This window comes from Pseudopodoces humilis, chromosome 24 (genome assembly GCF_049639895.1).
Source record: "Pseudopodoces humilis isolate 2021_Gansu_Grassland_sample_001 chromosome 24, ASM4963989v1, whole genome shotgun sequence".
Lineage (NCBI taxonomy): Eukaryota > Metazoa > Chordata > Aves > Passeriformes > Paridae > Pseudopodoces > Pseudopodoces humilis.
Genome location: NC_142223.1, coordinates 780,891 through 807,810, shown reverse-complemented (window position 1 = coordinate 807,810; position 26,920 = coordinate 780,891). Strand labels below are relative to the sequence as shown.

The 26,920-nt window shown below is 60.0% G+C and overlaps 2 protein-coding genes across 2 annotated transcripts; one reads left to right on the top strand and one right to left on the bottom strand.

The window, feature by feature from the left end:
* Nucleotides 1-3,112: 3,112 nt before the first annotated feature.
* Nucleotides 3,113-13,239, top strand: RCC2 (regulator of chromosome condensation 2). Its single transcript, XM_088066520.1, has 12 exons — nucleotides 3,113-3,400; nucleotides 4,577-4,670; nucleotides 5,439-5,582; nucleotides 6,812-6,943; nucleotides 7,847-7,935; nucleotides 8,513-8,627; nucleotides 9,254-9,420; nucleotides 10,505-10,685; nucleotides 11,205-11,310; nucleotides 11,395-11,467; nucleotides 12,099-12,176; nucleotides 12,989-13,239. Exons 1-12 carry the CDS (start codon nucleotides 3,113-3,115, stop codon nucleotides 13,091-13,093), a joined length of 1,572 nt encoding a protein of 523 aa, XP_087922646.1. The 3' UTR covers nucleotides 13,094-13,239.
* Nucleotides 13,240-15,157: 1,918 nt separating this feature from the next.
* LOC102099349 (protein-arginine deiminase type-3) lies at nucleotides 15,158-25,224 on the bottom strand. The gene is made up of 16 exons (XM_005528244.2): nucleotides 25,112-25,224; nucleotides 22,131-22,311; nucleotides 21,421-21,493; nucleotides 21,273-21,334; nucleotides 20,679-20,796; nucleotides 20,093-20,218; nucleotides 19,476-19,654; nucleotides 19,151-19,254; nucleotides 18,963-19,074; nucleotides 18,776-18,883; nucleotides 18,247-18,395; nucleotides 18,003-18,147; nucleotides 17,823-17,916; nucleotides 17,502-17,587; nucleotides 16,128-16,256; nucleotides 15,158-15,584 (listed from the first exon to the last, which is right to left on the bottom strand). The coding sequence occupies exons 1-16, from the start codon at nucleotides 25,201-25,203 to the stop codon at nucleotides 15,351-15,353; spliced, it is 1,992 nt and encodes a 663-aa protein (XP_005528301.1). The 5' UTR covers nucleotides 25,204-25,224; the 3' UTR covers nucleotides 15,158-15,350.
* Between the last annotated feature and the right edge of the window lie 1,696 nt (nucleotides 25,225-26,920).

Sequence of the window (26,920 nt, the reverse complement as noted above, 5' to 3'; positions counted from 1 at the left end):
CTGTCCCGGCCTGTCCCGCGCATTCCCGGCTCCCTATAAATCCCGGCCGCGCCTTTTGGGGGGAAAATCCCGCTTTTAGGGATCCCAGCCCATTCCCAGGAAATCCTGGAATAACCCCCGAGCCAGCCCCGATCCCTGGGAAGCGCTGCTGGGATCTCCCGGGATAATTCCGTGAGTAAGGAATTCATTCGGGGGGATCCATTCCAAGGGGTTGTTTTTTTTTGGGATTTGGGGGAGGGTTTTCCATGGGAATTCCATGGGCTCGGGGCCCGCGATCCCGAAATTGCATCATCCCTTGGGATTGCAACATTCCTTGGAAAAGCATCGGCTGCTGCGGCGCCAGCCCAGGGAAACGCTCCAAGCTGATCCCCAAAAATTCCAAACTGATCCCAAATTTCCGTGAACGATCCCAAATTTATCGCCACAAATTCCCCTCCTCTCCAGAAAGGGAATTTTCTCCTGGTTAAAAAAACAAAAACAACCTGGGATAAAGGGAGTGAGCAAAACCGAAAAAAGAAACGGGAATAAAGGGAATATTTCCATTTATTTCTTGGGGAAAATCCACTTTTTAGTGCGTTCGTTTAATTTTGGAGCAGGAAAAACCTCTGGAATAAAGGCAATAAATGGATTTCTCGGGGAATATTTGCAAGATTCGTTTGGGCTCTGCGCCTTTATTTTTTGGGAATGAAGCCTTTGGAATTCTGGTGTAAAATCCCCACCTCCGCTTTTCCTTAGGAAAAAAAATCCCCGTTTCCCTCCTCGCCAAGGTTTTCCCTCTCCTAAACCCCCAAACCTCAAAATTCCAGGATTCCCGTTCCTGAGAAATCCCCAAATCCCCTGGATTCCCCTTCCCAAGAAACGCCCAAATCCTCAAATCCGGGATCCCCCTTTCCAAGAAATTCCCGGATTTCTCTTCCCAAGAAATCCCCAAATTCCCGGATTCCCCCTTCCCAAGAAATTTCCGGATCCCCCATCCCAAGAAACCCCCAAATCCCTGAATTCCCCTTCCCAAGTAACCCCCAAATCCCTGAATTCCCTTTCCGAAGGAACCCCCAAATCCCTGAATTCGCCTTCCCAAGAAATTCCCGGATCCCCCTTCCCAAGAAATAAATCCCCAAATCCCTGATTCCCCTTCCCAAGAAACCCGCAGATCCCGGATTCCTCTTCCCAAAAAAACCCCGAACCCCCAAATCCCGGATCCTCCTTCCCAAGAAATTCCCGGATTCCTCTTCCCAAGAAATAAATCCCGGATTCCCTTCCCAAGAAACCCGCAGATCCCGGCTCCCCTCATCCCAAAACCCTCCGGCCGCTGCTCCGGGATCCGAGGGAATTCCCGGGATCCGGAGGGAATTCCCGGAGTCTTCCAGCCCTGTGGATGGAGCTCGCGCTGCTCCCGGCCGCTCCGCGTGGATCTGTTTTGTATTGTCCCGCATTCCCGGCTCCAGGGATCGGGTGCGTGGGATTCCAGGGAAAACCGGAGGGGGGGGAAAAAAAAACCCCAAAAAATCGGGAAAAAAAGAAAAAAAGAAAAAAAACAACCAAAACGGGAGGGAGAAAGGAAAACAAACAAACAAACAAACAAAAAAAAAACCCCCAAAAAAATCGCGGAGGAGGAGGGAAGGGGGAAAAGCGAGAGAAAAACCCCAAATTCCGGTTTGATTTTTTTTTGTGTGTGTGTGTTGTTTTTTTTTTTTTCCCTTTTTCCTTTTCCTGCAGCCGGAGCCGCCCCCGGAGGCCGCGCGGCGCTGGCTGCGTGCGGCAGCTCTCTCCCTAAAAACAGGTTTGGGATTTTGGGATCGGCTGGGGGCGATTTTGGGAAGGGGGGCGGCGGGAGGAGAGGGGACGGGAAAAAATTGGGGGGGGGGGGGTGGGGGGAAAAAAGGAAAATAAGGGGGAAAAAAAAAGAAAAAGCGGCGAGGCGGATCCACGTGGTGCGAGGGGGGCAGACAGAGATCCCATTGTTCCAGGGAAATCTGGGAATGCCGGGGGGGGAGGGATGGACACGGGGGAGAGCCCGGGGGGTTCGCTCAGGAGTCGCCCCCACCCCAAAATGCAGCGGGAGCGGCGCCGCTTTGGGGTTTGGGCTTTGGGGTGGGGATGGGGGGCCCCAAAGCCCCCGGGGGTCCCCCTTTGTCTCGGGCCCTTGGCCTGCTCCGATCCTCTTTGGGAACCCCCCCAGCACCCCAAAAACACCGGGACCCCCCCCCAAAGGCCAAATCTCCCCGCGACCCCCCCTTTGCAGCCCCCCGGGACCCCCTCAGCACCCCCCGCCGAACCCCCTTTTCCAGCCCCCTTTTCCAGCCCCCTTTTCCAGAGCCCCTTCCCAGCCCCCTCCTCTCCCCCCCAGCCCTGGGGTCCCCCCTGTCCCCTCCCCCCGTGTCCCCCTGTCCCCCCATGTCCCCCCCCGTGTCCCCCTCACCGGGGCTCCACTCTGTCCCCATCTCCCCTTGTCCCCCCCCATCCCCTCCATGTCCCACTCGCGGGGGTCTCCCCTTCCTCCCTCCCATCCCATCCCCCCTCGTGTCCCTCCCCGTGTCCCCAAATGTCCCCCAAATCCCCAATGTCCCCTCACCCCGTGTCCCAAATGTCCCCCCCGTGTCCCCTCACCCCGTGTCCCCTCTCATCCCCTCCGCGCCCCTCTCCCACAGCGGGTCCCTCCCTGTCCCCGTTTCCCTCCCTGTGTCCCTCAGGCGTGTCCCGGTGTGCCCCCTGTCCCCCTGTCCCTGCTGTCCCTTCTGTCCCCCCACTGTCCCTCCTGTCCCCCCTGTCACCCTTGTCCCTGAGTGTCTGTCCCTGGCTATTCCTGTCTGTCCCATTCCTGTCCCCCCACTGTCCCCCCTGTCCCTCCTGTCCTGTCCCCCCTGTCCCTCCTGTCACCCCTGTCCCTGGGTATCTGTCCTTGGCTGTGCCCCCTGTCCCCCTGTCTCTCTTGTCCCTCCTGTCCCTCGTGTCACCCCTGTCCCCACTGTCCCTGGCTATCCCTGGCTGTCCCTCCTGTCCCCCCACTGTCCCCGGCTATCTCTCCTGCTGCCCCCGCCGTCCCTCCCCGCTGTCCCCGCTGTCCCTCCCCGCTGTCCCTCCCCGGTGCCGTCGGTGACCGTGTCCCGCAGCCATGCCCCGCAGGAAGGCGGCGGGGCCGCCCTGGGACGCGGCGGGCGCGGGCGCTGCGGGCGGCGGGCGGCGGCGGCCCCGGCCCGGCGGCGGCGGCAGCAGCGGCGGCAGCAGCGAGGAGGAGGCGCCCCGGGAGCGGGGGCGGGGGGCCGGGAGCCCCGGGAGCCCCAGGCCCGGCAGGCCCGGGGCGGCGGCGGCGGCGGCGGCGGCGGCGGCGGGGCCCGGAGGCGGCGGAGCCCGAGGGCAGAGCGCGGTGATCTGCGAGCCCGAGCACAGCAAGGAGCGCATCGTGAGAGCGGGGAGGGCACCCCGGGAACCGCCTGAGTGTGCCCCGAGTGTGCCCCGAGTGTGCCCCATTGCACACTCAGCTCTGAGTGTGCCCCGAGTGATCCCCGAGTGTGCCCCGAGTGTGCCCCGTTACACACCGAGCTCTGAGTGTGCCCCGAGTGTGCCCTGAGTGATCCCCGAGTGTGCCCCGAGTGCCCCCCAAGTGCCCCCCGAGTGTGCCCCATTGCACACTGAGCTCTGAGTGTGCCCCACAAGTGTGCCCCGAGTGTGCCCTGTTGTCCATAATGCCCCGAGTGTGCCCCTGCACCCGCCGTGCCCTGAGTGTCCCTGGGTGTCCCCTGAGTGTCCCCAGGTGTCCCTGAGTGTGCCCTGGGTGTCCCCAAGTGTCCCTGGCAGTCCCTGAGTGTCCCTGGGTGTCCCCTGAGCGTCCCTTGGGTGTCCCCATGTCCTGGGGTGTCCCCTGGGTGTCCCCTGAGTGTCCCCAGGTGTCCCTGAGTGTGCCCTGGGTGTCCCCAAATGTCCCTGGGTGTCCCTGTTCGTCTGAGTGTCCATGGGTGTCCCCATGTCCCTGAATGTCCCCAAGTGTTCCCAAGTGTCCCCAAGTGTCCCCTGGCTGTCCCTGAGTGTCCCCAAGTGTCCCCTGAGTGTCCCCTGAGTGTCCCCATGTCCCTGAGTGTCCCCGAGTGTCCCTGAGTGTCCCCTGAGTGTCCCCAAGTGTCCCTGGCTGTCCCTGAGTGTCCCTGAGTGTCCCTGAGTGTCCCCTGGCTGTCCCCGCATCCCCGAGTGTCCCCTGAGTGTCCCCATGTCCCTGAGTGTCCCCTGAGTGTCCCCATGTCCCTGAGTGTCCCCAAGTGTCCCTGGCTGTCCCTGAGTGTCCCCTGAGTGTCCCCGAGTGTCCCCTGAGTGTCCCCGAGTGTCCCCTGAGTGTCCCCTGGCTGTCCCTGTGTCCCCGAGTGTCCCTGAGTGTCCCCTGAGTGTCCCCAAGTGTCCCCTGGCTGTCCCTGAGTGTCCCCAAGTGTCCCTGAGTGTCCCCGAGTGTCCCCTGAGTGTCCCCTGGCTGTCCCCGTGTCCCCGAGTGTCCCCAAGTGTCCCCTGAGTGTCCCCAAGTGTCCCTGAGTGTCCCCAAGTGTCCCCGAGTGTCCCCTGGCTGTCCCTGAGTGTCCCCTGGGTCCCACAGAAGCTCGAGGGCTCCAAGAGCCGGGGGCAGCTCCTGATCTTCGGTGCCACCAACTGGGACCTGATCGGCCGCAAGGAGGTGCCCAAGCAGCAGGGTAGGCGTTAATTTGGGTTAATTGGTCATTAATGAGCCCCCGGGGCGGCCACGGGGCTCCTCAGTGGATGGGTGTTCATTAATTAGTAATTAATGAACGCCTCGGGGCAGGGGAGGGGCTGGTTAATGGCTGGGATTAATTGATATTAATTAGTAATCGATGAATGCATTGGGACAGAGTAAGGGCTTATTAATGGCTGATTAATTATCTGTTATTAATTAATGAATGGTTTGGGGCACGGTAGGGCCTTGTTAACAGATGATCAATTAATTTGTATTAATTAGTAATCAGCGAATGTAGCGGGGCAGGGGCTCCTTAATTGCTGGGATTAATTGGTATTTGAGGTCAATTAGATAATTTCCTGGATTTTCCTGGACGATTTTTTTCGACAATTTTCTGGGATTTTCCCGGATTTCCTGGGCGATTTTCCTGGGTTTCCCGGGGCTGTTTTCCTGGATTTCCTGGGCGATTTTCCCGGGTTTCCCGGGGCTGTTTTCCTGGATTTCCTGGGGTTGTTTTCCCGGATTTCCTGGGCGATTTTCCCGGGTTTCCCGGGGCTGTTTTCCTGGATTTCCTGGGCGATTTTCCCGGATTTTCCCAGGGCTGTTTTCCCGGATTTCCTGGGGCTGTTTTCCCAGATTGCCTGGGCAATTTCCCCGGGTTTCCTGGGGCTGTTTTCCCGGATTTCCTTGACAATTTTCCCGGACGATTTTCCCGGGTTTCCCGGGGCCGTTTCCCGCTGTGACGGCCGCATTCCCGCTTTTCCAGCGGCGTACCGGAACCTGGGTCAGAACCTGTGGGGGCCGCACCGCTACGGCAGCCTGGGCACGCTGCGGGTGCGCTCGGTGGTGTCGGGGCCCTGCGCCGCGCACAGCCTGCTCATCACCGCCGAGGGCCGCCTCTGGAGCTGGGGTGAGCCGGGAACGCGGGATGGAGTGTGGAATCCTCCCTGGGAATGCGGGATGGAGCGCGGAAACCTCCCTGGGAATGTGGGATGGAGCGCGGAATCCTCCCTGGGAACGCGGGATGGAGCGCAGAATCCTCCCTGGGAACGCGGGATGGAGCGCAGAATCCTCCCTGGGAACGCGGGATGGAGCGCGGAATCCTCCCTGGGAACGCGGGATGGAGTGTGGAATCCTCCCTGGGAACGTGGGATGGAGCGCAGAATCCTCCCTGGGAATGTGGGATGGAGCGCGGAGACCTCATGGGAATGAGGGATGGAGCGCGGAATCCTCCCTGGGAATGCGGGATGGAGCGCGGAATCCTCCCTGGGAATGCGGGATGGAGCGCGGAGACCTCATGGGAATGAGGGATGGAGCGCGGAATCCTCCCTGGGAATGCGGGATGGAGTGTGGAATCCTCCCTGGGAACGCGGGATGGAGTGCGGAAACCTCCCTGGGATCGCGGGATGGAGCGCGGAATCCTCCCTGGGAATGCGGGATGGAGCGCGGAGACCTCATGGGAATGTGGGATAGAGTGTGGAATCCTCCCTGGGAATGTGGGATAGAGTGTGGAATCCTCCCTGGGAATGTGGGAATACGGGAATGTGGGATCCCAGAGACCTCTCTGGGAATGCGGGATTGATCCCAGAGACCTGCCCTGGGAATGAGGGATGGAGCACAGAGACCTCTCCGGGAATGAGGGATGGAGTGCAGAGACTGCCCTGGGAATGCGGGAATACGGGAATGTGGGATCCCAGAGATCTCCCTGGGAATGAGGGAATAGGGGAAAACGGGATTCTAGAAAGCTCCCCAGGAACGCGGGATTGATCCCATGAACCTCCCCTGGGAATCTGGGATGCCGGAAACCTCCCTGGGAATGCGGGATTCAGCCCATAAACTTCCCCTGGGAATGTGGGATTCCTGAGGGAGCTGGGAAGGGGCCGGAGAATTCCCAAGGGAGCTGGGAAGGGGCTGGAGAATTCCCAAGGGAGCTGGGAAGGGGCTGGAGAATTCCCAAGGGAGCTGGGAAGGGCTCATCCTGGAGGGAAAAGGGATTGGGGTCCCCGTAATCGGGATTCATTCCCAGGGATGAGCGGGAACGCCCTCCGGGGAAATTCGGGAGTAGGGAAGGAGCAGCCAGGGGCGGGGCTGGGAGCCGCATCCCAGGTTTTCCCATGGGAATGTGGGATTTTCCCGCAGGCCGGAACGAGAAGGGGCAGCTGGGCCACGGCGACACCAAACGCGTGGAGGCGCCGCGGCCGATCGAGGCCCTGGGCAGCGAGGCCATCGTGGCGGCCGCCTGCGGCCGGAATCACACCCTGGCACTGACCGGTACGGCCCGGGAACGGTCTGGGAATGGTGTGGGAATGGTGTGGGAATGGTGTGGGAATGGTGTGGGAATGGTGTGGGAATGGCCTGGGAATGGTGTGGGAATGGCTTGGGAATGGTGTGGGAATGGTGTGGGAATGGCTTGGGAATGGTGTGGGAATGGCTTGGGAATGGTCTGGGAATGGTGTGGGAATGGTGTGGGAATGGTGTGGGAATGGCTTGGGAATGGTCTGGGAATGGCTTGGGAATGGCCTGGGAACGGCCTGGGAACGGCCTGGGAATGGTGTGGGAATGGTGTGGGAATGGTCTGGGAATGGTGTGGGAATGGTGTGGGAATGGTGTGGGAATGGTCTGGGAATGGTGTGGGAATGGTCTGGGAATGGTGTGGGAATGGTGTGGGAATGGTGTGGGAATGGCTTGGGAATGGTCTGGGAATGGCTTGGGAATGGCCTGGGAACGGCCTGGGAACGGCCTGGGAATGGTGTGGGAATGGTGTGGGAATGGTGTGGGAATGGTGTGGGAATGGTGTGGGAATGGTGTGGGAATGGTGTGGGAATGGTGTGGGAATGGTCTGGGAATGGTCTGGGAATGGTGTGGAAATGGTCTGGGAATGACCTGGAAACGGTCTGGGAATGGCCTGGGAATGGCCCCGGCCTGGGAAATGCCCCATCCCGGGAACTGCCCCAATCCTGGGAAAACTTCACTGAATCCCAGCAAACAGCCCGGATCTCAGGGAAAGTGCGCCAAATCCCGGGAAAACTGCACCCAGTCTGACCCTATGCCCAAAATCCTGGGAAATGCCCCAAAACCTGCACCTTTATCCCAAAACCCAACCCCTTATCCCCCGGATTCTGGGAGAGCATTCCCAAGATCCCGCTTTTCCCCCCGATCCCGCTGTTCCCGCAGAGAGCGGCTCCGTGTTCGCCTTCGGGGAGAACAAGCTGGGCCAGCTGGGGCTGGGGAACCAGACGGACGCCGTGCCCAGCCCCACCCAGGTACGGATCCCAAATTCCCGGCATTCCCGGCCAAATCCACCCATCTGGGGGCGTCCCGCGAAATATTCCCGGGAAAACCCCCTCGGGATCTCAGCCGGGAGCCGCTCCCGGCTGCGGCGGGGAAAGGAAAGACCGGGATTTGGAAGTTGAGTTGTTGGGGGATATTCTGATGGAAATTCAGCTTTTTTTCCCCTGTTTCCCAAATATTTTTTTGGATTCTGGTTTTCCGGCTTTTCCTGCAGATCGGGGATTTCCCATGGAAATTCCCCTTTTTTTTCCATTCTCCTCTGTTTCTGGATCCTGTTTTTCCTGCTTTTCCCGTGTCTTTCTTTTTACCCGCTCTTCCCATCTCCTTGATCCCATTTTTCCTGCAGACCGGGGATTTCCCATGGAAACTCCCCATTTTTCCCTTTTTCCTGCCTCTCCTGATCCCGTTTTCCCAGCTTCTCCTGCGCTTCCGATCCCCGTTTTTCCCTTTTCCCCCGCGTTTTTTTTCTGATCCCGCTTTTTCCCGCGTTCCCCATCCCGTTTCCCCTCCTTCCCGGTTTTCCTGATCCCGATTCCCGGTTTTTCCCAGATCCTGTACAACGGGCAGCCGATCTGCAAGCTGGGCTGCGGTGCCGAGTTCAGCATGGTGATGGACTGCAAGGGGAACCTGTACTCCTTCGGGTGTCCGGAGTACGGGCAGCTGGGTACGGAAAGCCGGGATAATCCCGTGGGATAACCCCATGGATGTACTCTGTGTACTCCTTGGGTGACCGGAGTATGGACAGCTGGGTACGGGATTTGGGATCATCCCATGGGATCGGGGAAGTTCGGGATCATCCTGTGGGAAAGGGATGGTTCGGGATGATCCCGCGGGATCAGGGCAGTTCAGGATGATCCCATGGGATCGGGGCAGTTCAGGATGATCCCATGGGATCGGGACAGTTCAGGACGATCCCACGGGATCAGGGCAGTTCAGGATGATCCCATGGGATCGGGACAGTTCAGGACGATCCCACGGGATCAGGGCAGTTCAGGATGATCCCACAGGATCGGGACAGTTCAGGACGATCCCACGGGATCAGGGCAGTTCAGGATGATCCCATGGGATCGGGACAGTTCAGGACGATCCCACGGGATCAGGGCAGTTCAGGATGATCCCACAGGATCGGGACAGTTCAGGATGATCCTGCAGGATCAGGGCATTTCAGGATGATCCCATGGGATCGGGGCAGTTCAAGATGATCCCATGGGATCAGGGCATTTCAGGATGATCCCATGGGATCGGGGGCGGTCCGGAATGCGGTGTCTCCGCCTTGTCCCGGCGCTGCAGGGCACAATTCCGACGGGAAGTTCATCGCGCGGGCGCAGCGCATCGAGTACGACTGCGAGCTGCTGCCGCGGCGCCTGGCGCTCTTCGTGGAGCGCACCAAGGACGGGCAGGTGCTGCCCGTGCCCAACGTGGTGGTCCGGGACGTGGCCTGCGGAGCCAACCACACCGTACGGACACCGGGAAACTGGGAATGGCACCGGGAATGTGGGAATGGGAACGGGAATGGGGGCGGGACGTGGCCTGCGGAGCCAACCACACCGTACGGATCGGGAATGGGAATGGGAATGTGGGAATGGGGGCGGGACATGGTCTGCGGAGCCAACCACACCGTACGGACACCGGGAAACTGGGAATGCCACCGGGAATGTGGGAATGGGAACGGGAATGGGGGCGGGATGTGGTCTGCGGAGCCAACCACACCGTACGGATCGGGATCGCGAATGGGAATGGGAATGTGGGAATGGGGGCGGGACATGGTCTGCAGAGCAAACCACACCGTATGGACACTGGGAAACTGGGAATGGGAATGTGGGAATGGGAATGGGGGCAGGATGTGGCCTGTGGAGCCAACCACAGCATACGGACACCGGGAAACTGGGAATGGCACCGGGAATGTGGGAATGGGAATATGGGAATGGGTCCGGGATGTGGCCTGCGGAGCCAACCACACTGTACGGATCGGGAATGGGAATGGGAATGTGGGAATGGGAATGGGACGTGGCCTGCGGAGCCAACCACACCGTATGGATCGGGATTGGGAATGGGAATGGGAATGTGGGAATGGGAATGTGGGAATGGGAATTGGGGGCAGGACGTGGCCTGTGGAGCCAACCACACCGTACGGATCGGGATCGCGAATGGGAATGGGAATGTGGGAATGGGAATGTGGGAATGGGAACGGGAATGGGAATGGGGGTGGGGCATGGCCTGCGGAGCCAACCACACTGTATGGATTGGGATTGGGAATGGGAATCGGAATATGGGAATATGGGAATGGGGACGGGATGTGGCCTGCGGAGCCAACCACACTGTATGGATTGGGATTGGGAATGGGAATATGGGAATGGGAATGGGAACAGGAATGGGAATGGGAATGGGGGCGGGACGTGGCCTGCGGAGCCAACCACACCGTACAGACATGGACAAAGCAGGAAGGGGAATGGGAACGGGATCAGGAATGGGAACAGGAATGGGGGCAGTCTTTCCCTGGGGTTTTTGGGATCCCTGATCCCCGCTCCCTGTCGCTCCCAGCTGGTGCTGGATTCCCAGAAACGCGTCTTCTCCTGGGGCTTCGGCGGCTACGGGCGCCTGGGCCACGCCGAGCAGAAGGACGAGATGGTTCCGCGGCTGGTGAAGCTCTTCGACTTCCCGGGACGCGGCGCTTCCCAGATCTACGCGGGATACACCTGCTCCTTCGCCGTCAGCGAGACAGGTGGGGAACGCCGGGAACGCCGGGGGTAGGGCAGCGGGACAGGTGGGAATTCGGGATCTGGGATTTGGGAATTCTGGGAGCATTTGTGCCCTGACAGGTGGGAATGCCGGGATTTGGGAGTTCTGGGGGGATTTGTGCCCTGAAAGGTGGGAATTTGGGATCTGGGATTTGGGAATTCTGGGGGGATTTGTGTCCTGTCAGGTGGGAATGCCGGGATTTGGGAATTCTGGGGGGATTCGTGCCCTGACAGACGGGATCCCAGGAATGCCAGGATTTGGGAATTCTGGGGGGATCCATGCCGTGACAGGTGGGATTCCCACAGTTTGGGAATTCCAGGATCTATGCCCTGACAGGTGGGATTCCCAGGATTTGGGAATTCGGGGGGATCCGTGCCATGACAGGTGGGATCCCAGGAATGCCAGGATTTGGGAATTCTGGGGGGATCCATAACCTGACGGGTGGGATTCCCAGGATTTGGGAATTCCGGGGGGATCCGTGCCCTGACGGGTTCCCTTGCAGGCGGATTGTTCTTCTGGGGCGCCACCAACACTTCCCGGGAATCCACCATGTATCCCAAAGCCGTGCAGGATCTCTGCGGCTGGAAGATCCGCAGCCTGGCCTGCGGGTGAGCGCGGCTCCGGGGGAATTCCCAAATCCCCTTTCCCGGGATCGGGGGCGGGCGGGCGCTCAGGGCTCACCTCCCCCGCAGGAAGAGCTCCGTCATCGTGGCGGCCGACGAGAGCACCATCAGCTGGGGACCCTCACCCACCTTCGGGGAGCTGGTACCGACCCCAGAGGGACACCCCAAACACCGCTGGGAACCCCAAACACCCCTGGGAACCCCAAACACCCCTGGGAACCCCAAAGGGACACCCCAAACACCCCTGGGAACCCCAAACACCCCTGGGAACCCCAAAGGGACACCCCAAACACCCCTGGGAACCCCAAACACCCCTGGGAACCCCAAACACCCCTGGGAACCCCAAAGGGACACCCCAAACACCCCTGGGAACCCCAAACACCCCTGGGAACCTCAAATCCCCTTGGGAACCCCAAAGGGACACCCCAAATACCCCTGGGAGCCCCAAAGGGACACCCCAAATACCCCTGGGAGTCCCAAACACCCCTGGGAACCCCAAACACCCCTGGGAGCCCTGAACTGACACCTCAAAACCCCCTGGGAGCCCCAAATCCCCCTGAGAACCCCAAATTGGCACCCCAAACCCACCATCAGCTGAGGGCCCTCACCCACCTGCGGGCAGCTGGTACCGACCCTAAATCCCCCTGGGAACCCCGAGGGCACACCCCAAACACCCCTGGGAACCCCAAACACCCCTGGGAACCCCGAGGGCACACCCCAAACCCCCCAAGGCCTGGCCCCTGTGGCCCCACTGACCGCCCCTGCTCCCACAGGGCTACGGGGACCACAAACCCAAATCGTCCACGGCAGCGCAGGAGGTGAAAACCCTGGATGGGATCTACACCGAGCAGGTGGGGGGACCCCGGAGCGGGGGGCTCGGGCTGGGGAGGGGGTCCTGGACCCCTGGAATGATCCGGGGGGGTTGGGGAGGGGGTCCTGGACCCCTGGAATGATCCGGGGTGGGGCTGAGGCTTTACCCAGCCCGTGGCAGCCACCGGGTGAGGGAGGGGGCGCCTGGGGCCCCTCCCTAAACAAACGGGGAAACTGAGGCCGGGCTCATCACACCCACGGGGCCATTCCCAGTTCCGCGGGCTGTTCCCATTCCCAGTTCCGCGGGCTGTTCCCATTCCCATTCCCAGTTCCGTGGGCTGTTCCCATTCCCAGTTCTGCGGGCTGTTCCCATTCCCATTCCCAGTTCTCTGGGCTGTTCCCATTCCCATTCCCAGTTCCGCGGGCTGTTCCCGTTCCCAGTTCCGTGGGCTGTTCCCATTCCCATTCCCAGTTCTCTGGGCTGTTCCCATTCCCAGCTTCCCCATTCCCAGTTCCGTGGGCTGTTCCCTTCCCCATTCCCAGTTCCGTGGGCTATTCCCATTCCCAGCTGCCCATTCCCATTCCAGGTGGCCATTCCTATTCTCAGCTGGCCCATTCCCAGTTCCATGGGCTATTCCCTTTCCCATTCCCATTCCAGGTGGCCATGGGCTATTCCCAGCTGCCCTTTCCCTTTCCCTTTCCCTTTCCCTTTCCCTTTCCCTTTCCCTTTCCCTTTCCCATTCCCATTCCCGGTGGCCATTCCCATTCTCAGCTGGCCCATTCCCAGTTCCATGGGCTATTCCCTTTCCCATTCCTTTTCCCTTTCCCATTCCCATTCCCATTCCCGTTCCAGGTGGCCATGGGCTATTCCCACTCTCTGGTGATCGCCCGGGACGAGTCGGAGGCGGAGCAGGAGAAGCTGCGGAAGCTCCCGGAGTACAACCCCCGCACCCTCTGAGGGGCCCCGATCCCGATCCCGATCCCGATCCCGATCCCGCTTCTCCATCCCGCCCGCCCTTCCCCCTTCCCGCACTGCCAGCCCCCCACGGGGGGGTCATTCCCACCCCCATTCCCGGCTTTTGGAATTCCCAGCCGCAGCCGGACCTTCCCGCCCCGGCTTTTCTGGCCTCTGGCCTCCAATTATTTTTATTTTATTTGTGTTTTTCCGGAGCTTTTTTTTTACTGTTTCCCGTTTTTCCGGCCCCGAATCCCCACGGCTGCCGGCTCGGGATCACTTCGGGGATCTGATCCCGGCTTGGGATCCCTTTAGGGATTCGGGATCCATAAAGAGCAGCTGCCAACGCCTGGTTTTCCCCCGACATTCCCATTTTCTCCCCCGACATTCCCGTTTTTTTGCTGGTTTTCCCTACTTTGGGTGCTACAGTTTTCGGGATTTCCCCCCCTCCCACCCTCCACCATCCGCGGGGATCCCGGATCCCATCCCAGCAGCATTCCCGGATCCCATCCCAGCAGCATTCCCGGATCCCATCCTAGCAGAATTCCCGGATCCCATCCCAGCAGCATTCCCGGATCCCATCCCAGCAGCATTCCCGGATCCCATCCCAGCAGCATTCCCGGGCTCCCCTCCCCGCCCTCGCCCACCCCGGGGACATCTCAGGGATCACGAGGGGAGTCCCAAAGGAATTCCTTTTCCCGGGAATTTGGGATTTTTCTTTTTCCCCTTCTGGCGGATGGTTTGGCCCGGGATCAGCGGGAATTCCCGCATTCCCTCCTTCCCCATTCCCGATTCCCGATTCCCTCCGTGCCAGGTCACTGTGCTGGAATCTCGAGGTGCCTTCAGGAGCAGAGCCCGGCTCTGCCCCGCGCCATTCCCGCTCCCTTCGGGCCGTTTTTAGGGATTCTCCTGGATTTTTCCATGGATTTTTTGCTCCTTCCCATCTCCCCCGGGGCGGCGCTCGGGGAGTTTGCAGTAAAACAAACAAAAAGAAAAAAGGGTTTTGGTCAATTTGGTTTATTTTTGGGATCGGGGTTGTTTTCCAGAGGGGTTGGAGAGGGGAGGTCCCGGCTGGAAAATCCCAAAATCCCGTTTTTGGAGCAATATTTAGGATTTCGGGGTGGGGAATCACCAAAACCCCAAAAAAAGCCTCGGGGGGGGGGTGGGGTGGGGGTGGGGGCGTTCCCACATTCCCGAGGAATTCCCGGCTCGGGGAAGGGTGGGGGTCATTCCCGAGGGGCCATTCCCGAGGAATTCCATCCGCTTCCGTCGGTCTGAGATTCAAAAATTCTGATTTTTGGCCTTTTAAAGTCCCGGTTTCTTCGTTTTTCAATACTGAAGATTTATTTTTTTTAATTTTTTTTTGTTGTTGTTCCCTGGTTCCACGGGACAGCGGCTCCCGCTCCCCACCAGTTTAACCAGTCCAGCGTTCTCCCAGTGCCGGGAGAGACCCCGGAGCCGCAGCCTGGATTTGTTCCTGACCCCAAAGGCACTTGGGAGGGACGGGGCAGGACTGGGGACACGGGGGGGACACAGGGAGGACATGGAGGGGACACGGGGGACACAGGGGGGACATGGAGGGGACACGGGGGACACGGGGGGGACATGGAGGGGACACACGGGACACAGGGAGGACATGGAGGGGACACGGGGGACACAGGGGGGACATGGAGGGGACACGGGGGGGACACAGGGGGACACTGGGGGGACATGGAGGGACATGGGGAGGACACAGAGAGGACATGGGGGGGGACATGGAGGGGACACGGGGGACACAGGGGGGACACGGGGGACATGGAGGCGACATGGGAGGGACACGGGGGGGACATGGGGGGGACATGGGGGGACACGGAGGTGGGGACAGAGGGGACACAGAGGGGACATAGGGGGACACGGGGAGGACATGGGGACGGGGGACACGGAGGTGGGGACAGATGGGACATGGACGGGACACACAGAGGACATGGGGGGGACATGGGGGGACACAGGGAGGACACAAGAGGACAGAGGGGACATGGAGGTGAGGACAGAGGGGACACACAGAGGACATGGGGGGGACATGGAGGGGACACGGGGGGACCGGGGGGACATGGAGGGACACAGAGGGGACATGGGGGGGACATGGAAGGAACACAGAAGGGACACGGAGAGGACACAGGAGTGACACAGAAGGGAGCAAGAGGGACACGGAGTGGGGACAGAGAAGACGCGGAGGGGACACGGAAGGAACCGGAGGGGACGCGGAGGGGACGCGGGCAGCTCAGGGCACCACGTGCCACCACTTGAAGGCGAAGGGCTTGCGGCGCACGTTGGTGCCGCAGTGCACGTCCCCGGCCAGCACGTGGTAGGAGAAGAAGTCGTCGATGAAGGTGCAGGAGAGGCCCAGCGGCTCCAGCAGCTCCCGCACGCGCTGCTCCAGGCAGCAGCGCCCGCCCACCACGGGCCCGAAGGGCTTGGGGATGCCCAGGTGCCGGCCCAGCACCAGCATGTTCACCTGCAGCGCCGAGATTCCAGTGGGATCCCATCCCGGCCCCGAGCCCATCCTGGGGAATCCCGGCCCTGATCTCATCTGGGGGAATCGCAGCCCTGATCCCATCCTAGAGAATCCCAGCCTTGATCCCATCCTGGGGAATCCCAGCTCCAATCCCATCCAGGGAAATCCCAGCCCCAATCCCATCCCAGGGAATCCCGGCCCGCATCCCATCCCGGGGAATCCCAGCCCTGATCCCATCCTGGGGAAATCCCAGGGACATCCCAGCCCAGGAAATCCTGTCCCCAATCCCATCCAGGGAAATCCCTGCTGCAATCCCAGCCCTGATCCCATTCAGGGAAATCCCACCCCTGATCCCATCCCAGCCCCGATCCCATCCCAGGGAAATCCCAGCCCAAATCTCACCCTGGGGACATCCCAACCCCTATCCCATCCCAGCTCCCATCCCATCCTGGCCCTTATCCCAGCCCCAATCCAAGCCCCGATCCCATCCCAGCCACAATCCTGTCCCCGATCCCATCCCAGGGAGGTCGGGGGTGCCGTTACCATGTCCGGGAAGAAAGCCTGGGCTCCGGATGCGGCATCGCCCTGGAAGAGCTGTGGGATGTCCAGGATGTCCGGCTCGGCCAGGCCCAGCGAGCGCTTCAGGACATCCCGGTTCCAGCTGATGCAGCTCTGGGAGCCGGGAGGGACGGAGCGTCAGGAGATGGACAATGGGAAGGGGAGATGGAGGGACAGGGAGAGGGAAAGGGAGAGAGGGATGGGAGCCTGGATGGGCTGGAGAGAGGGGTGGACAGAGGGAGGGAGGGATCCATGGAGGGATGATGGATGGATGATGGATGGATGGATGATGGATGATGGATGGATGGATGATGGATGGATGGATGGATGGATGATGGATGGATGGATGGATGATGGATGGATGGATGGATGGATGGATGGATGATGGATGGATGGATGGATGATGGATGGATGGATGGATGATGGATGGATGATGGATGGATGATGGATGGATGGATGGATGATGGATGGATGATGGATGGATGATGGATGGATGGATGATGGATGGATGGATGGATGGATGGATGGATGATGGATGATGGATGGATGGATGATGGATGGATGGATGATGGATGATGGATGGATGGATGGATGATGGATGGATGGATGGATGATGGATGATGGATGATGGATGGATGGATGGATGGATGGATGGATGATGGATGGATGGATGGATGATGGATGGATGGATGGATGGATGGATGGATGATGGATGATGGATGGATGGATGGATGGATGGATGATGGATGGATGATGGATGGATGATGGATGGATGATGGATGGATGATGGATGGATGATGGATGGATGGATGATGGATGGATGGATGATGGATGGATGATGGATGGATGATGGATGGATGGATGGATGATGGATGATGGATGATGGATGATGGATGGATGGATGGATGGATGGATGGATGGATGGATGATGGATGGATGATGGATGGATGGATGATGGATGGATGGATGGATGGATGGATGGATGGATGATGGATGGATGGATGGATGGATGGATGGATGGATGGATGGATGGATGGATGATGGATGGATGATGGATGATGGATGGATGGATGGATGATGGATGGATGATGGATGGATGGATGATGGATGATGGATGGATGGATGATGGATGATGGATGATGGATGGATGGATGGATGATGGATGGATGGATGATGGATGGATGGATCCGTGGATGGACGGAAGGCTGGACAGAGGGAAGGACAGAGGGACAGAGTGATGGGGAGATGGATGAAGTGGGGGTGGTGATGGAGGATGTCTGGAGGGGAGGAAAGAGGGACAAGGGGACAGAAGGACACGGAGGGAGCGATGGATCAGAGCCTCCTGCTCCCTGCCCTCACCTGGGCGTACTCGTTGAACTTGCGGAGCTCCTCGTTAGCCAGGATCTCGTTGATGGTCGGCTTGGGCACCCCGTCCCTGTCCAGCCCTGCCCAGAGGGAGCCGGGCTGGAATTCTGCCCAGCTTGGCCGGGATGAGACCCCTGCTGTGACCCCAGAGCTCCGGGAACGCGATCCGTGTTGTGAATTCATTCATTCATTCATTCTGCTCCGTTCTGCCCCCAGTTCCCAGCCGGCTTTCAGGGTCCGGCCACCTTCCCCACCGCGTTTTGCAGGAAAAAGGGAAAACGGACGCTCGGAGCCCCTTTTCCCGTCCCCCCCTACCCTGGAACATGGCAGCCTCTCCGAACCCCTCCTCCTGCTTCTCCTTGAGCAGCTGGTAACAGGCGCTGGGGCTGGCCAGGAGCAGCCGGAATCCCTGCGGGCCAGAAGGAGGAGGAGGAGGAGGTCGGGGAAGGCTCCGAGGGTCTCATCCCACTTTTTCCCCATCCCGGGATTCCTCACCTTCCGGTCGGGCGCGGGGACGAAGCTCAGGAACTCATCCACGTGCCCGACGTGGAGCCAGTCCGAGAAGAGCTCCACGGGCGCCTGGACCTTCTGGGCCAGCAGGAAATCCCGCACAGCCTTGGCCATCCTGCGGCCGCCCAGCCTGGGGGAGCGCCGGCCGGTTGGGACACCCCACTCGGAGCCGACCCCAAACCCGGCCGGGAAATCCTTTTCCTTTGGGGTTCTCCCGCTGCCGGCTCACCTGGGGAAGCTGCTGCCCATCAGGATGCGCCCCAAGGGGTACTCCTTGCCCGCCACCGTCACGGGAGGGCTCACCTCCAAATTCCCGAAGGAATCCAGGCTGGAAGCGCCCTCCGGAGCCTGCCGGGCCACGTAGCCAAAATCGGGGCCCTGGGTGTGGGGGAAAAATGGGAGAAAACGGTTAAAAAATGCAGCTGTTGGCACCAAAGCACTGCACCCCCAAATCTTGTGCTGGAGCTTCCCACCCTGAAAATGCGGGAAATAAAGGGGTTTATCCCAGTTTTTAAAAGGATTTATCCCAGTTTTTAAAGGGGTTTATCCCAGTTTTTAAAGGGGTTTATCCCAGTTTTTAAAGGGGTTTATCCCAGTTTTTAAAGGGTTTTTTTCCCAGTTTTTAAAGGGTTTTTTTCCCAGTTTTTAAAGGGGTTTATCCCAGTTTTTAAAGGGATTTATCCCAGTTTTTAAAGGGGTTTATCCCAGTTTTCAGGGGGTTGCCAAGCTGGGCAAGGCAGGAGGAAGGGGCTGGATACCAGGATGCTCCTGATGGGAAAATCCTTCAGGCCGAGATCCCTGGGCGAGTCGAAGACCACAGGGAAGGTCTTGTGAGGGGCTTGGACGTAGCCGAACTCCATCTCATCCTGGAGAAGGCACGGAGAATTTTGGGAATGCCCCCGGCGCTGCCGCGGCGCGGAGGGGCCGGGCACGCCGCGCTCCCACCTGGATCCAGCGGTCCTGGCGGTTCTGCGGTGCCGGGCACACGGTCAGCGGGCACTGCGCCCTCTCGGCCAGCGCTCCCACGGCCGCCACGAACCCCTCGTTGTTGTCCACGCTGGGGGAAAAAACGGGAAAATCGGGATTTGGGAGCGGATCCGGAGGCGGGCAGGGTGGGAGCAGCCGGCACCCACCTGCAGACAAAGACCTCCAGCGGTGCTGCCGTGTTGGGGGTCATGATCCAGGGAGCCACGCGGAAAACCACGGAGTCCGTGAAGATCGGCCACTCCAGGAGGCCCTGGGATGGTGGGGATGGAGTTTGGGATCTGTCCCCGCTGTGCCACCCTCCTGGGATGGTGGGGATGGAGTTTGGGATCTGTCCCCGCTGTCCCAGACCCTCCTGGGATGGTCAGGATGGAGTTTGGGATCTGTCCCCGCTGTGCCACCCTCCTGGGATGGTGGGGATGGAGTTTGGGATCTGTCCCCGCTGTGCCACCCTCCCACACGCCCTGGCCGGACCTTTTCGGGGCTCTCGAGCAGGGTGACGTGCAGGGACACGAGGCCGGAGAAGGCCACGTCGGGGAAGGCCAGGCCCTCCACGTAGAAGACGCTCTCGTGGCAGTGCCGGCTCAGCCGCACGGTGTAGGCCAGCTTGGAGCCCCCCAGAACGTGCCGGAACTTCTCCAGCTCCGCACTGTCTGCAGGACACGGAAACCTCAAACCCAAAACCCAGCCCCACACCCCAGTGTTCCTAAAATCCAGCCCCATTCCCACAGCAATCCCAAAACCCAGCCCCATTCTCCGGGTGTTCCCAAAACCCAGCCCCATTCCCAGAGAATTCCCAAAATCCACCCCCATCCCCACAGTGGTCCCAAAACCCAGCCCCATTCCCAGAGAATTCCCAAATCCACCCCCATTCCCACAGTGCTCCCGCTTTGTCCCTAAATCCACCCCAAAACCCGCGGATCTCACCCCGCCCGGATCAAACCCCGCGTGGATCAGCCCAATCCCGCCGTGGGATGCTGGGGGAGCAGTGCAAGGATTTGGGGTTGATCCCAGTGATCCAGGGGGGTCTGTTCCCCAAAATCCCCCAAAATCCCCCAAATCCCCCAAATCCCCCAAATCCAGGCGCTCACCGCCGCCGTAGAAAACCCGGATTTTGTCGGCGTCGCCGAAGTCGACGTGGAGCAGCAGGCGGTGGCCGGCGAAGATGGCGCGGGGCCCGCGCGTCCGCAGCACCAGCTGCGACATGTCCCGCAGGTCTGGGGAGACGGGAACCACTCAGGGAAAACCGGGAAAAACCTGGGGAAAAGCGGGAAGACCGCGGGGAAAGTGGGAAAATCGGGGGTTCTGGGCTGTGGGGAAAAAAAGGGAAAACTCAGGGGAAAGCGGGAGAGAATTGAGGGGAAAGTGGGGAAATTGAGATTTCTGGGCTGGGGTGGGAAGAGAAAATTGAGGGGAAAGTGGGAAAACTGAGGGAAAAGGGGGAAAACTCGGGGGAAAGGGAGGGAAAATTGGGGATTCTGGGCTGTGGTGGAAAGGGAGAATTGAGGGGAAAAGTGGGAAAATGTGGGGTTTGGGCTGTGGAAGGAAGAGAAAATGGAGGAGAAGGTGGGAAAATGGCGGGAAAGGTGGGGAAATGGCGGGAAAGGTGGGGAAATGGCGGGAAGGTGGGAAAATGGAGGGAAAAGTGGGAGTCTGGGGCTCGGGGCCGTGCGGGACCGTTGTAGGAGCGCACGGCGCTGTCCTCGTTGTCCAGGCCCTCGGCGCCGGCGTCGTCGCGGTCGCAGTTCACGAGCAGCACGGCCCCGTGGCCCTCGGGCCCCCACGTCCAGCTGGCCTGGGGGACACGGAGCGGCTTGGGGTCACAGGGAATTCCCAATCCCGTTGGGATCTGGGGGTCACCTGGGAATTCCCAATCCCATTGGGATCTGGGGGTAAACCAGGAATCCCAATCCCATCAGGATCTGAGGTTCAGCCAGGAATTTCCAATCCCATCGGGGTCAGGGAACTCAGCCAGGAATTCCCAATCCCATTGGGGTCTGGAGGTCACCAGGAATTCCCAATCCCATTGGGATCTGGGGGTCAGCCAGGAATTCCCAATCCCATTGGGATCTGGGGGTCACCGGGAATTCCCAATCCCATTGGGATCTGGGGGTCAGCCAGGAATTCCCAATCCCATTGGGGTCTGGAGGTCACCAGGAATTCCCAATCCCATTGGGATCTGGGGGTCACCGGGAATTCCCAATCCCATTGGGATCTGGGGGTCAGCCAGGCATTCCCAATCCCAGGCTGCTTCCCGGCCCCTCAGGATACCTTGTCCAGCAGTGTCCGGCTGACGGCCCCGCTGCGGTTGACGTCAGCGTCCAGCGACACCTCTGCGGGAACAGGAATGAGATGGGAAAAGGGGGAAATCCCGGGAATGGTGTTTTGGGAACGGGGCTTTGGGGCTGTTCCCCCTTACCCACGCAGGTGAGGTAGAGCACGGCCCGGCCCACGGGAACCCCGCCGGCCTCGCGGAAATAGGAAATCCTGACCTGCAACGAGGCACCGAGCCAGCCGGGCAGGATCCCGGGATCCAACGGGAGTCCCAACACCCAGCAGGAATCCCGGGATCCAACGGGAATCCCAACATCCAGCAGGAATCCAAACACCCAGCAGGAATCCCAACACCCAGTGGGAATCCTGGGATCCAATGGGAATCCCAACACCTAACAGGAATCCCAGGATCCAATGGGAATCCCAACACCCAGCAGGAATCCCAACACCCAGCAGGAATCCCAACACCCAGCAGGAATCCCAACACCCAGCAGGAATCCTGGGATCCAGGGGGAATCCCAGCATCCATCTTGGCACCTATTGGGAATGCTGGGATCCAGCAGGAATCCCAACACCCAGCAGGAATCCCAACACCCATCGGGAATCCCGTGATCCAGCAGGAATCCCGGGATCCAGCAGGAATCCCAACACCCAGCAGGAATCTCAACACCCAGCAGGAATCCCATTGGGAATCCCGGGATCCAGCAGGAATCCCAGCCCCCAGCGGTAATCCCAGGACTCATTGGCAATCCCAGGACCCATTGGGAATCCCGGGATCCAGCAGGAATCCCAGCCCCCAGCGGAAATCCCGGAATCCAGCGGTAATCCCGGGATCCGCCAGGATCCGTGTCCCACCTTCTCGTCGCCCACGTCCTTGCTGGGCGCGTCCATGGCCAGCAGCAGCTCGGGGCGGGGGGCCAGGGGCCAGCGCCCCACGCTCGAGGGCAGCTTGACGCTCCTGGCCTCGCGCAGCACCCACAGCTTCACCCCCGGCGTGGCCTGAGCCTGGAACGCCGCCGCGCCCCGCGGAGCCGAGCTGGAACAGCCGCGGGAACGGGAATGTTAGCGGGAAACGCGAAAATTCCCGGGAAACGCCAACAGTACCGGGAGACGGGAATATTGCCGGGAAACTCAAATATTGCCAATATTCCAGCGAAAACTCCCGGGAAACGCAAATATTCCAGGGAAACTCAAATATTCCCGGGAAAAGGGAATGTTGCTGGGAAACGGGAATATTCCCGGGAAATGCAAGTATTGCTGGGAAGATCAAATATTCCCGGGAAACGCAAGTATTCCCGGAAATGCGAATGTTCCCAGGAAACGCGAGGATTGCCAGGAAATGCAAATATTCCTGGGAAATGCGAATATTCCGAGGAAACGCCAATATTCCTGGGAAACGGGAACGTTGCTGGGAAACAGGAATATTCCCAGGAAATGCAAATATTCCCAGGAAACGTGAATCTTCCCGGGAAACACGAATATTCCTAGGAAATGTGAATATTTCCGGGAAATGCAAACATTCCCGGGAAATGTGAATATTCCCGGGAAATGCAAACATTCCAGGGAAACGCGAATATTCCCAGGAAACATGAATATTCCTGAGAAATGTGAATATTCCCGGGAAATGCCAATATTCCAGGGAAACGCCAATATTCCAGGGAAACGCCAATATTCCCAGGAAACATGAATATTCCTGGGAAATGTGAATATTGCTGGGAAAATATTGCCAATATTCCCGCAAATATTACCGGGAAACACAAATATTCCTGGGAAATGCAAGTATTCCGGGGAAACACGAATATTCCCGGGAAACGCAAATATTCCCAGAAAATGCAATTTCAACGACGGCTGCAATGTGGAATTGGGGTAAATCCTTCAACGGGGAATGAATCCTGGGGCTTGGAATATGGATGAGTCCTGGGAAAATTAAATATTCCTGGAAAATGTGATTTCAACAAGGGCTGAGCTATGAAATTGGGATAAATCCTTCAATGTGGAGCAAACCCTGAAATTTAGAACAGGAAAAGGTCCTGGAAAATGGAATTAATCCCGAGAAATGCAACTGCAGGAGGTGCTGCGGGATGAGATTGGGATAAATCCTTCAGTGGGGAGCGAAGTGTCACAGCCCGCAGCGAATCCCGCAGTCTGGAATTGCGGCAATTCCCTGGATATGCGGCAAATCCCCCAAAACGTGCGGGCAGCCGCTCCTGGAAAAGGCAATTCCGACAAATCCCCGAAAGGGATTAAAGCAAATCCCGCCCGAGGCTGGGAAAGGCGGCGGCTCCAAACGCACGGCGGGAATTCCTCAAAAACCCCAAATCCGGGGGTATTCCAGGTGCAAAGCGCGCCTGGGAATAAACGGAACAGAGGGGAATAAATCCCACAAAAATAACCGCGGGAATCCCCCCGAAACGCCCCAAATCGGGGGATATCCCGCCATGGGAAAGGGGAAAAAAGGGGAATAAATCCCACCAAAATAACGGCGGGAATCCCCCCAATATCCCGCAAATTGGGGGATATCCCGCCATGGGAAAGGGGGAAAAAAAGGGGAATAAAGGGGAATAAATCCCACAAAAATAACTGCGGGAATCCCCCCAAAACGCCCCAAATCTTGGAATAAAATCCGCGAACCTCCCGAGGGCAGCGGGGACGGGACCCGGCCGCGCTCCCATCGATCCCGGAGCTGCCCGGGGGGGATTTGGGGCGTGGATCTCCCCAAAATCGGCATTTCCCGAGCGGCGCAGCGCAGGCCCGAGCCCGTCCCGCCCCGCCCGGGGCTGCGGGCGATGGGCCCGGAGCGCAGCCGGGAGAAGGAAACGCGGATCCCTGCCCTGGAAAGGGGGAAAATCCCAGCCTGGAGCAGCGGGAGAGGACGGGGAATGAACCCCGAGCGCCGCTCGGGGAACAAAAACCCGGAGCGCCGGGACTGGGGACGGAGCCGGGGCAGAGAATCCGGGATTTGGGAAGAGAATCCGGGATTTGGGAAGAGAATCCGGGATTTGGGCAGCGGCTCCGGAGCCCGGAGGGGCCGCCCGGGCCGGGGCTTCGCTCTCCGCCTCCCCCCGGCAGTGGGAAAGGTTTTCCAAATCCCGCCGGGATGCGGAGCGCAGCGTGGAAATCCCAAAAAGGGCTGGTGGCGCCCCAAAAGTGGCAAAATCCCGCTGGGAATGCGGCGGTCCCGCTGCTGTGGGGGTGTTCGGAGAGGCTGTGAGGGACAGAGGGGTGGACAGAGAGGATGGACAGAGGGGATGGGCAGAGGGGATGGACAGAGGGGATGGACAGAGGGATGGACAGAGGGGATGGGCAGAGGGGATGGACAGAGGGGATGGACAGAGGGATGGACAGAGGGATGGACAGAGGGGATGGGCAGAGGGATGGACATAGGGATGGACAGAGGGATGGAGAGAGGGATGGACAGAGGGGATGGGCAGAGGGATGGACAGAGGGATGGACAGAGGGGATGGACAGAGGGATGGACAGAGGGGATGGACAGAGGGATGGACAGAGGAGATGAACACTGAGATGGACCCTGGGAATATCATCCCAGTGAAGGGACGGGGGAAGGGACACTGGGAAGGGACACTGGGAAGGGACAGGAGGAAGGGACAGGGGGAAGGGACACTGGGAAGGGACAGGGGGAAGGGACAGGAGGAAGCGACACTGGGAAGGGACACTGGGAAGGCTCACCGGCAGTGCCATCCCTCACCCCTCCCGGGGCCGCATCCCCTGGGAAAAGCCCCTGGAGCAGCAGCCCCGCCCCCGCCCCAGCGCGCGCTATTTTCGGGCTCTCGCCTGATGGGATCAAGGGGGAAAAGCGGATTTGTGCCCTCGCTCACCCGCACACGTCCAGGGCCAGCTCGGTGCCCAGCACGCACACGGTGCTGCCCGGGCGCTGCGTGGACAGCTGGACACGGCGCTGCTGCGCCATCGCCGCCACCCCGGACACCCTCGGGTGCCGCGCCCGGCGGCCGCGGGGGATTTATAAAGCCGGGCTGCTGGGAGGGGATCAGCCAAAGCCCGGCCTAATCCCACCTCCGGGCCGGCGCTGGGAGCGGGGGAAGCGGCCCGCGGCACCCACGGGATGTTCGGGGCTCCGGGGAGGGGTTGGGGCTCCGGGCGGCACAAAGGGACGTGGGGGTGGCGGTCACCGTCCGGCCCCCGCTGGGAAATATCCACCGCGACACCCGAGCCGAGCTGGCCCCGAGCCAGCGCCGGGCACGGCCGGGTTCCATTTCTCCTCCTGCTGAAAGGTTTTCTTTGTGACGATGCGCTGGAATTCTTCCTCCGGGCAGGGCTGGAGCTGCAGGGCGGGCGCTCGCCCCGGCTCCCGGGGCGCTGCCACCGGGGGGATGTCACCTGCGCTGGGGACAGCGGACCCCCGGCGGCTTTAATCGCCTTTGTTTTAATTAAATTTAATTAAAATGCCCGGCCGCGCGTGGGAGAGCCCTTTGTCCCTGCAGCTGTTCGCAAACCCCCTCCCCGCCGGGTCACGCGCGGCCCGGCTTTGGTGTCGCTCCTCGGGGTCCGGGAATATCAGCAGGGACACGGCCCGGCGGAACGGGGCTGGGAATGGGGTCAGAAACCCGCTTTTGGGGAAAAAAAAACCTCTTTTCGGGGCAAAAAAAAAAACCCGCTTTGTGGGGAAAAAATAAACCCGCTTTTGGGGCAAAAAAAAAACAAACCCGCTTTTGGGGTAAAAAAAAACCCCGCTTTTGGGGCAAGAAAAAACGCTTTGTGGGGCAAAAATACCTGCTTTTTGGGGCAAAAAAAAAACTCGCTTTGTGGGGCAAAAATACCTGCTTTTTGGGGCAAAAAAACCCCGCTTTTTGGGGCAAAATCCCCGCTTTTTGGGTTGAGGAGAGGTGCGGGAGCATCCCCTCCCCGCTTTTTGGGGCCGCAGGTGTTGGAAGCGCAGGTGCGGCTGCCCCTCAGCTCCAGGAAAGGGAATTTTGCCCGAAATGGGCTCGTCCGGCCCCAAAAGGGCAGCGGGGCCGTGCCCGGGGCACCGGGCGGGGCGCGGCTCCCCGGGCGGTGCCAGGCGGGGGCCGGGCGGGCACGGGGAAGTGTCGCGCTCCGCTGGAGACCAAGAGGAGGAAACTCCCTTCTGGAGAAGGCGTGGAAAGGTCCCGAGGAGGGCACGGGGGAGCTCTGAGAAGCAGCTGCCCCGGCAGGGAGCGATTTTGGGGCCGAAACGAGGAATTTTGGGGGTGGTATCAAGCTACAAAGCCTCGAGCGGGGGCTCCGGCGTCCCCCAGAGCCAGCAGCCCCCAAGCAAAGCCCTGTGCCCCAAAGCGGGCTCCGAAAGATCCTCACCCCGGGAGGGGAGGGCGAGAGACGGAGAAGCGCAGCCCCCTCAGTGTCCGTCAAGCTTTATTGGCCAAACCCGTGCTCTCGGTGCTTTTCCGGCGCAGGAAATGCACTTTTCCCCTCCAGGGGATGCAGGAAATGCATCTTCCCCTCCCTGGGGATGCAGGAAAGGCACCTTTCCCCAGCGGGGATGCAGGAAATTCACATTCCCCCCCTCCGGAGATGTAGAAAAGGCATCTTTCCGCTCCCCGGGGATGCAGGAAATGCGCCTTTTCCCCCGGAGATGCAGGAAATGCGCCTTCCCCCCGCCCAGGGGATGCAGGAAATACATCTTCCGC

What these genes read in the sequence shown, in the direction of transcription:
- LOC102099349 (XM_005528244.2), bottom strand. Translation starts at nt 25,203, where the DNA reads ATGGCGCAGCAGCGCCGTGTCCAGCTGTCCACGCAGCGCCCGGGCAGC. An exon ending in GCCGGACACTGCTGGACAAG is followed by an intron (nt 20,797 to 21,272) that starts GTATCCTGAGGG and finishes CGTGTCCCCCAG; the next exon opens with GCCAGCTGGACGTGGGGGCC. An exon ending in CCGGGTTTTCTACGGCGGCG is followed by an intron (nt 19,655 to 20,092) that starts GTGAGCGCCTGG and finishes CGTGTCCTGCAG; the next exon opens with ACAGTGCGGAGCTGGAGAAG.
- RCC2 (XM_088066520.1), top strand. Translation starts at nt 3,113, where the DNA reads ATGCCCCGCAGGAAGGCGGCGGGGCCGCCCTGGGACGCGGCGGGCGCG. An exon ending in CCGTGCCCAGCCCCACCCAG is followed by an intron (nt 7,936 to 8,512) that starts GTACGGATCCCA and finishes GGTTTTTCCCAG; the next exon opens with ATCCTGTACAACGGGCAGCC. An exon ending in CTTCGCCGTCAGCGAGACAG is followed by an intron (nt 10,686 to 11,204) that starts GTGGGGAACGCC and finishes GTTCCCTTGCAG; the next exon opens with GCGGATTGTTCTTCTGGGGC.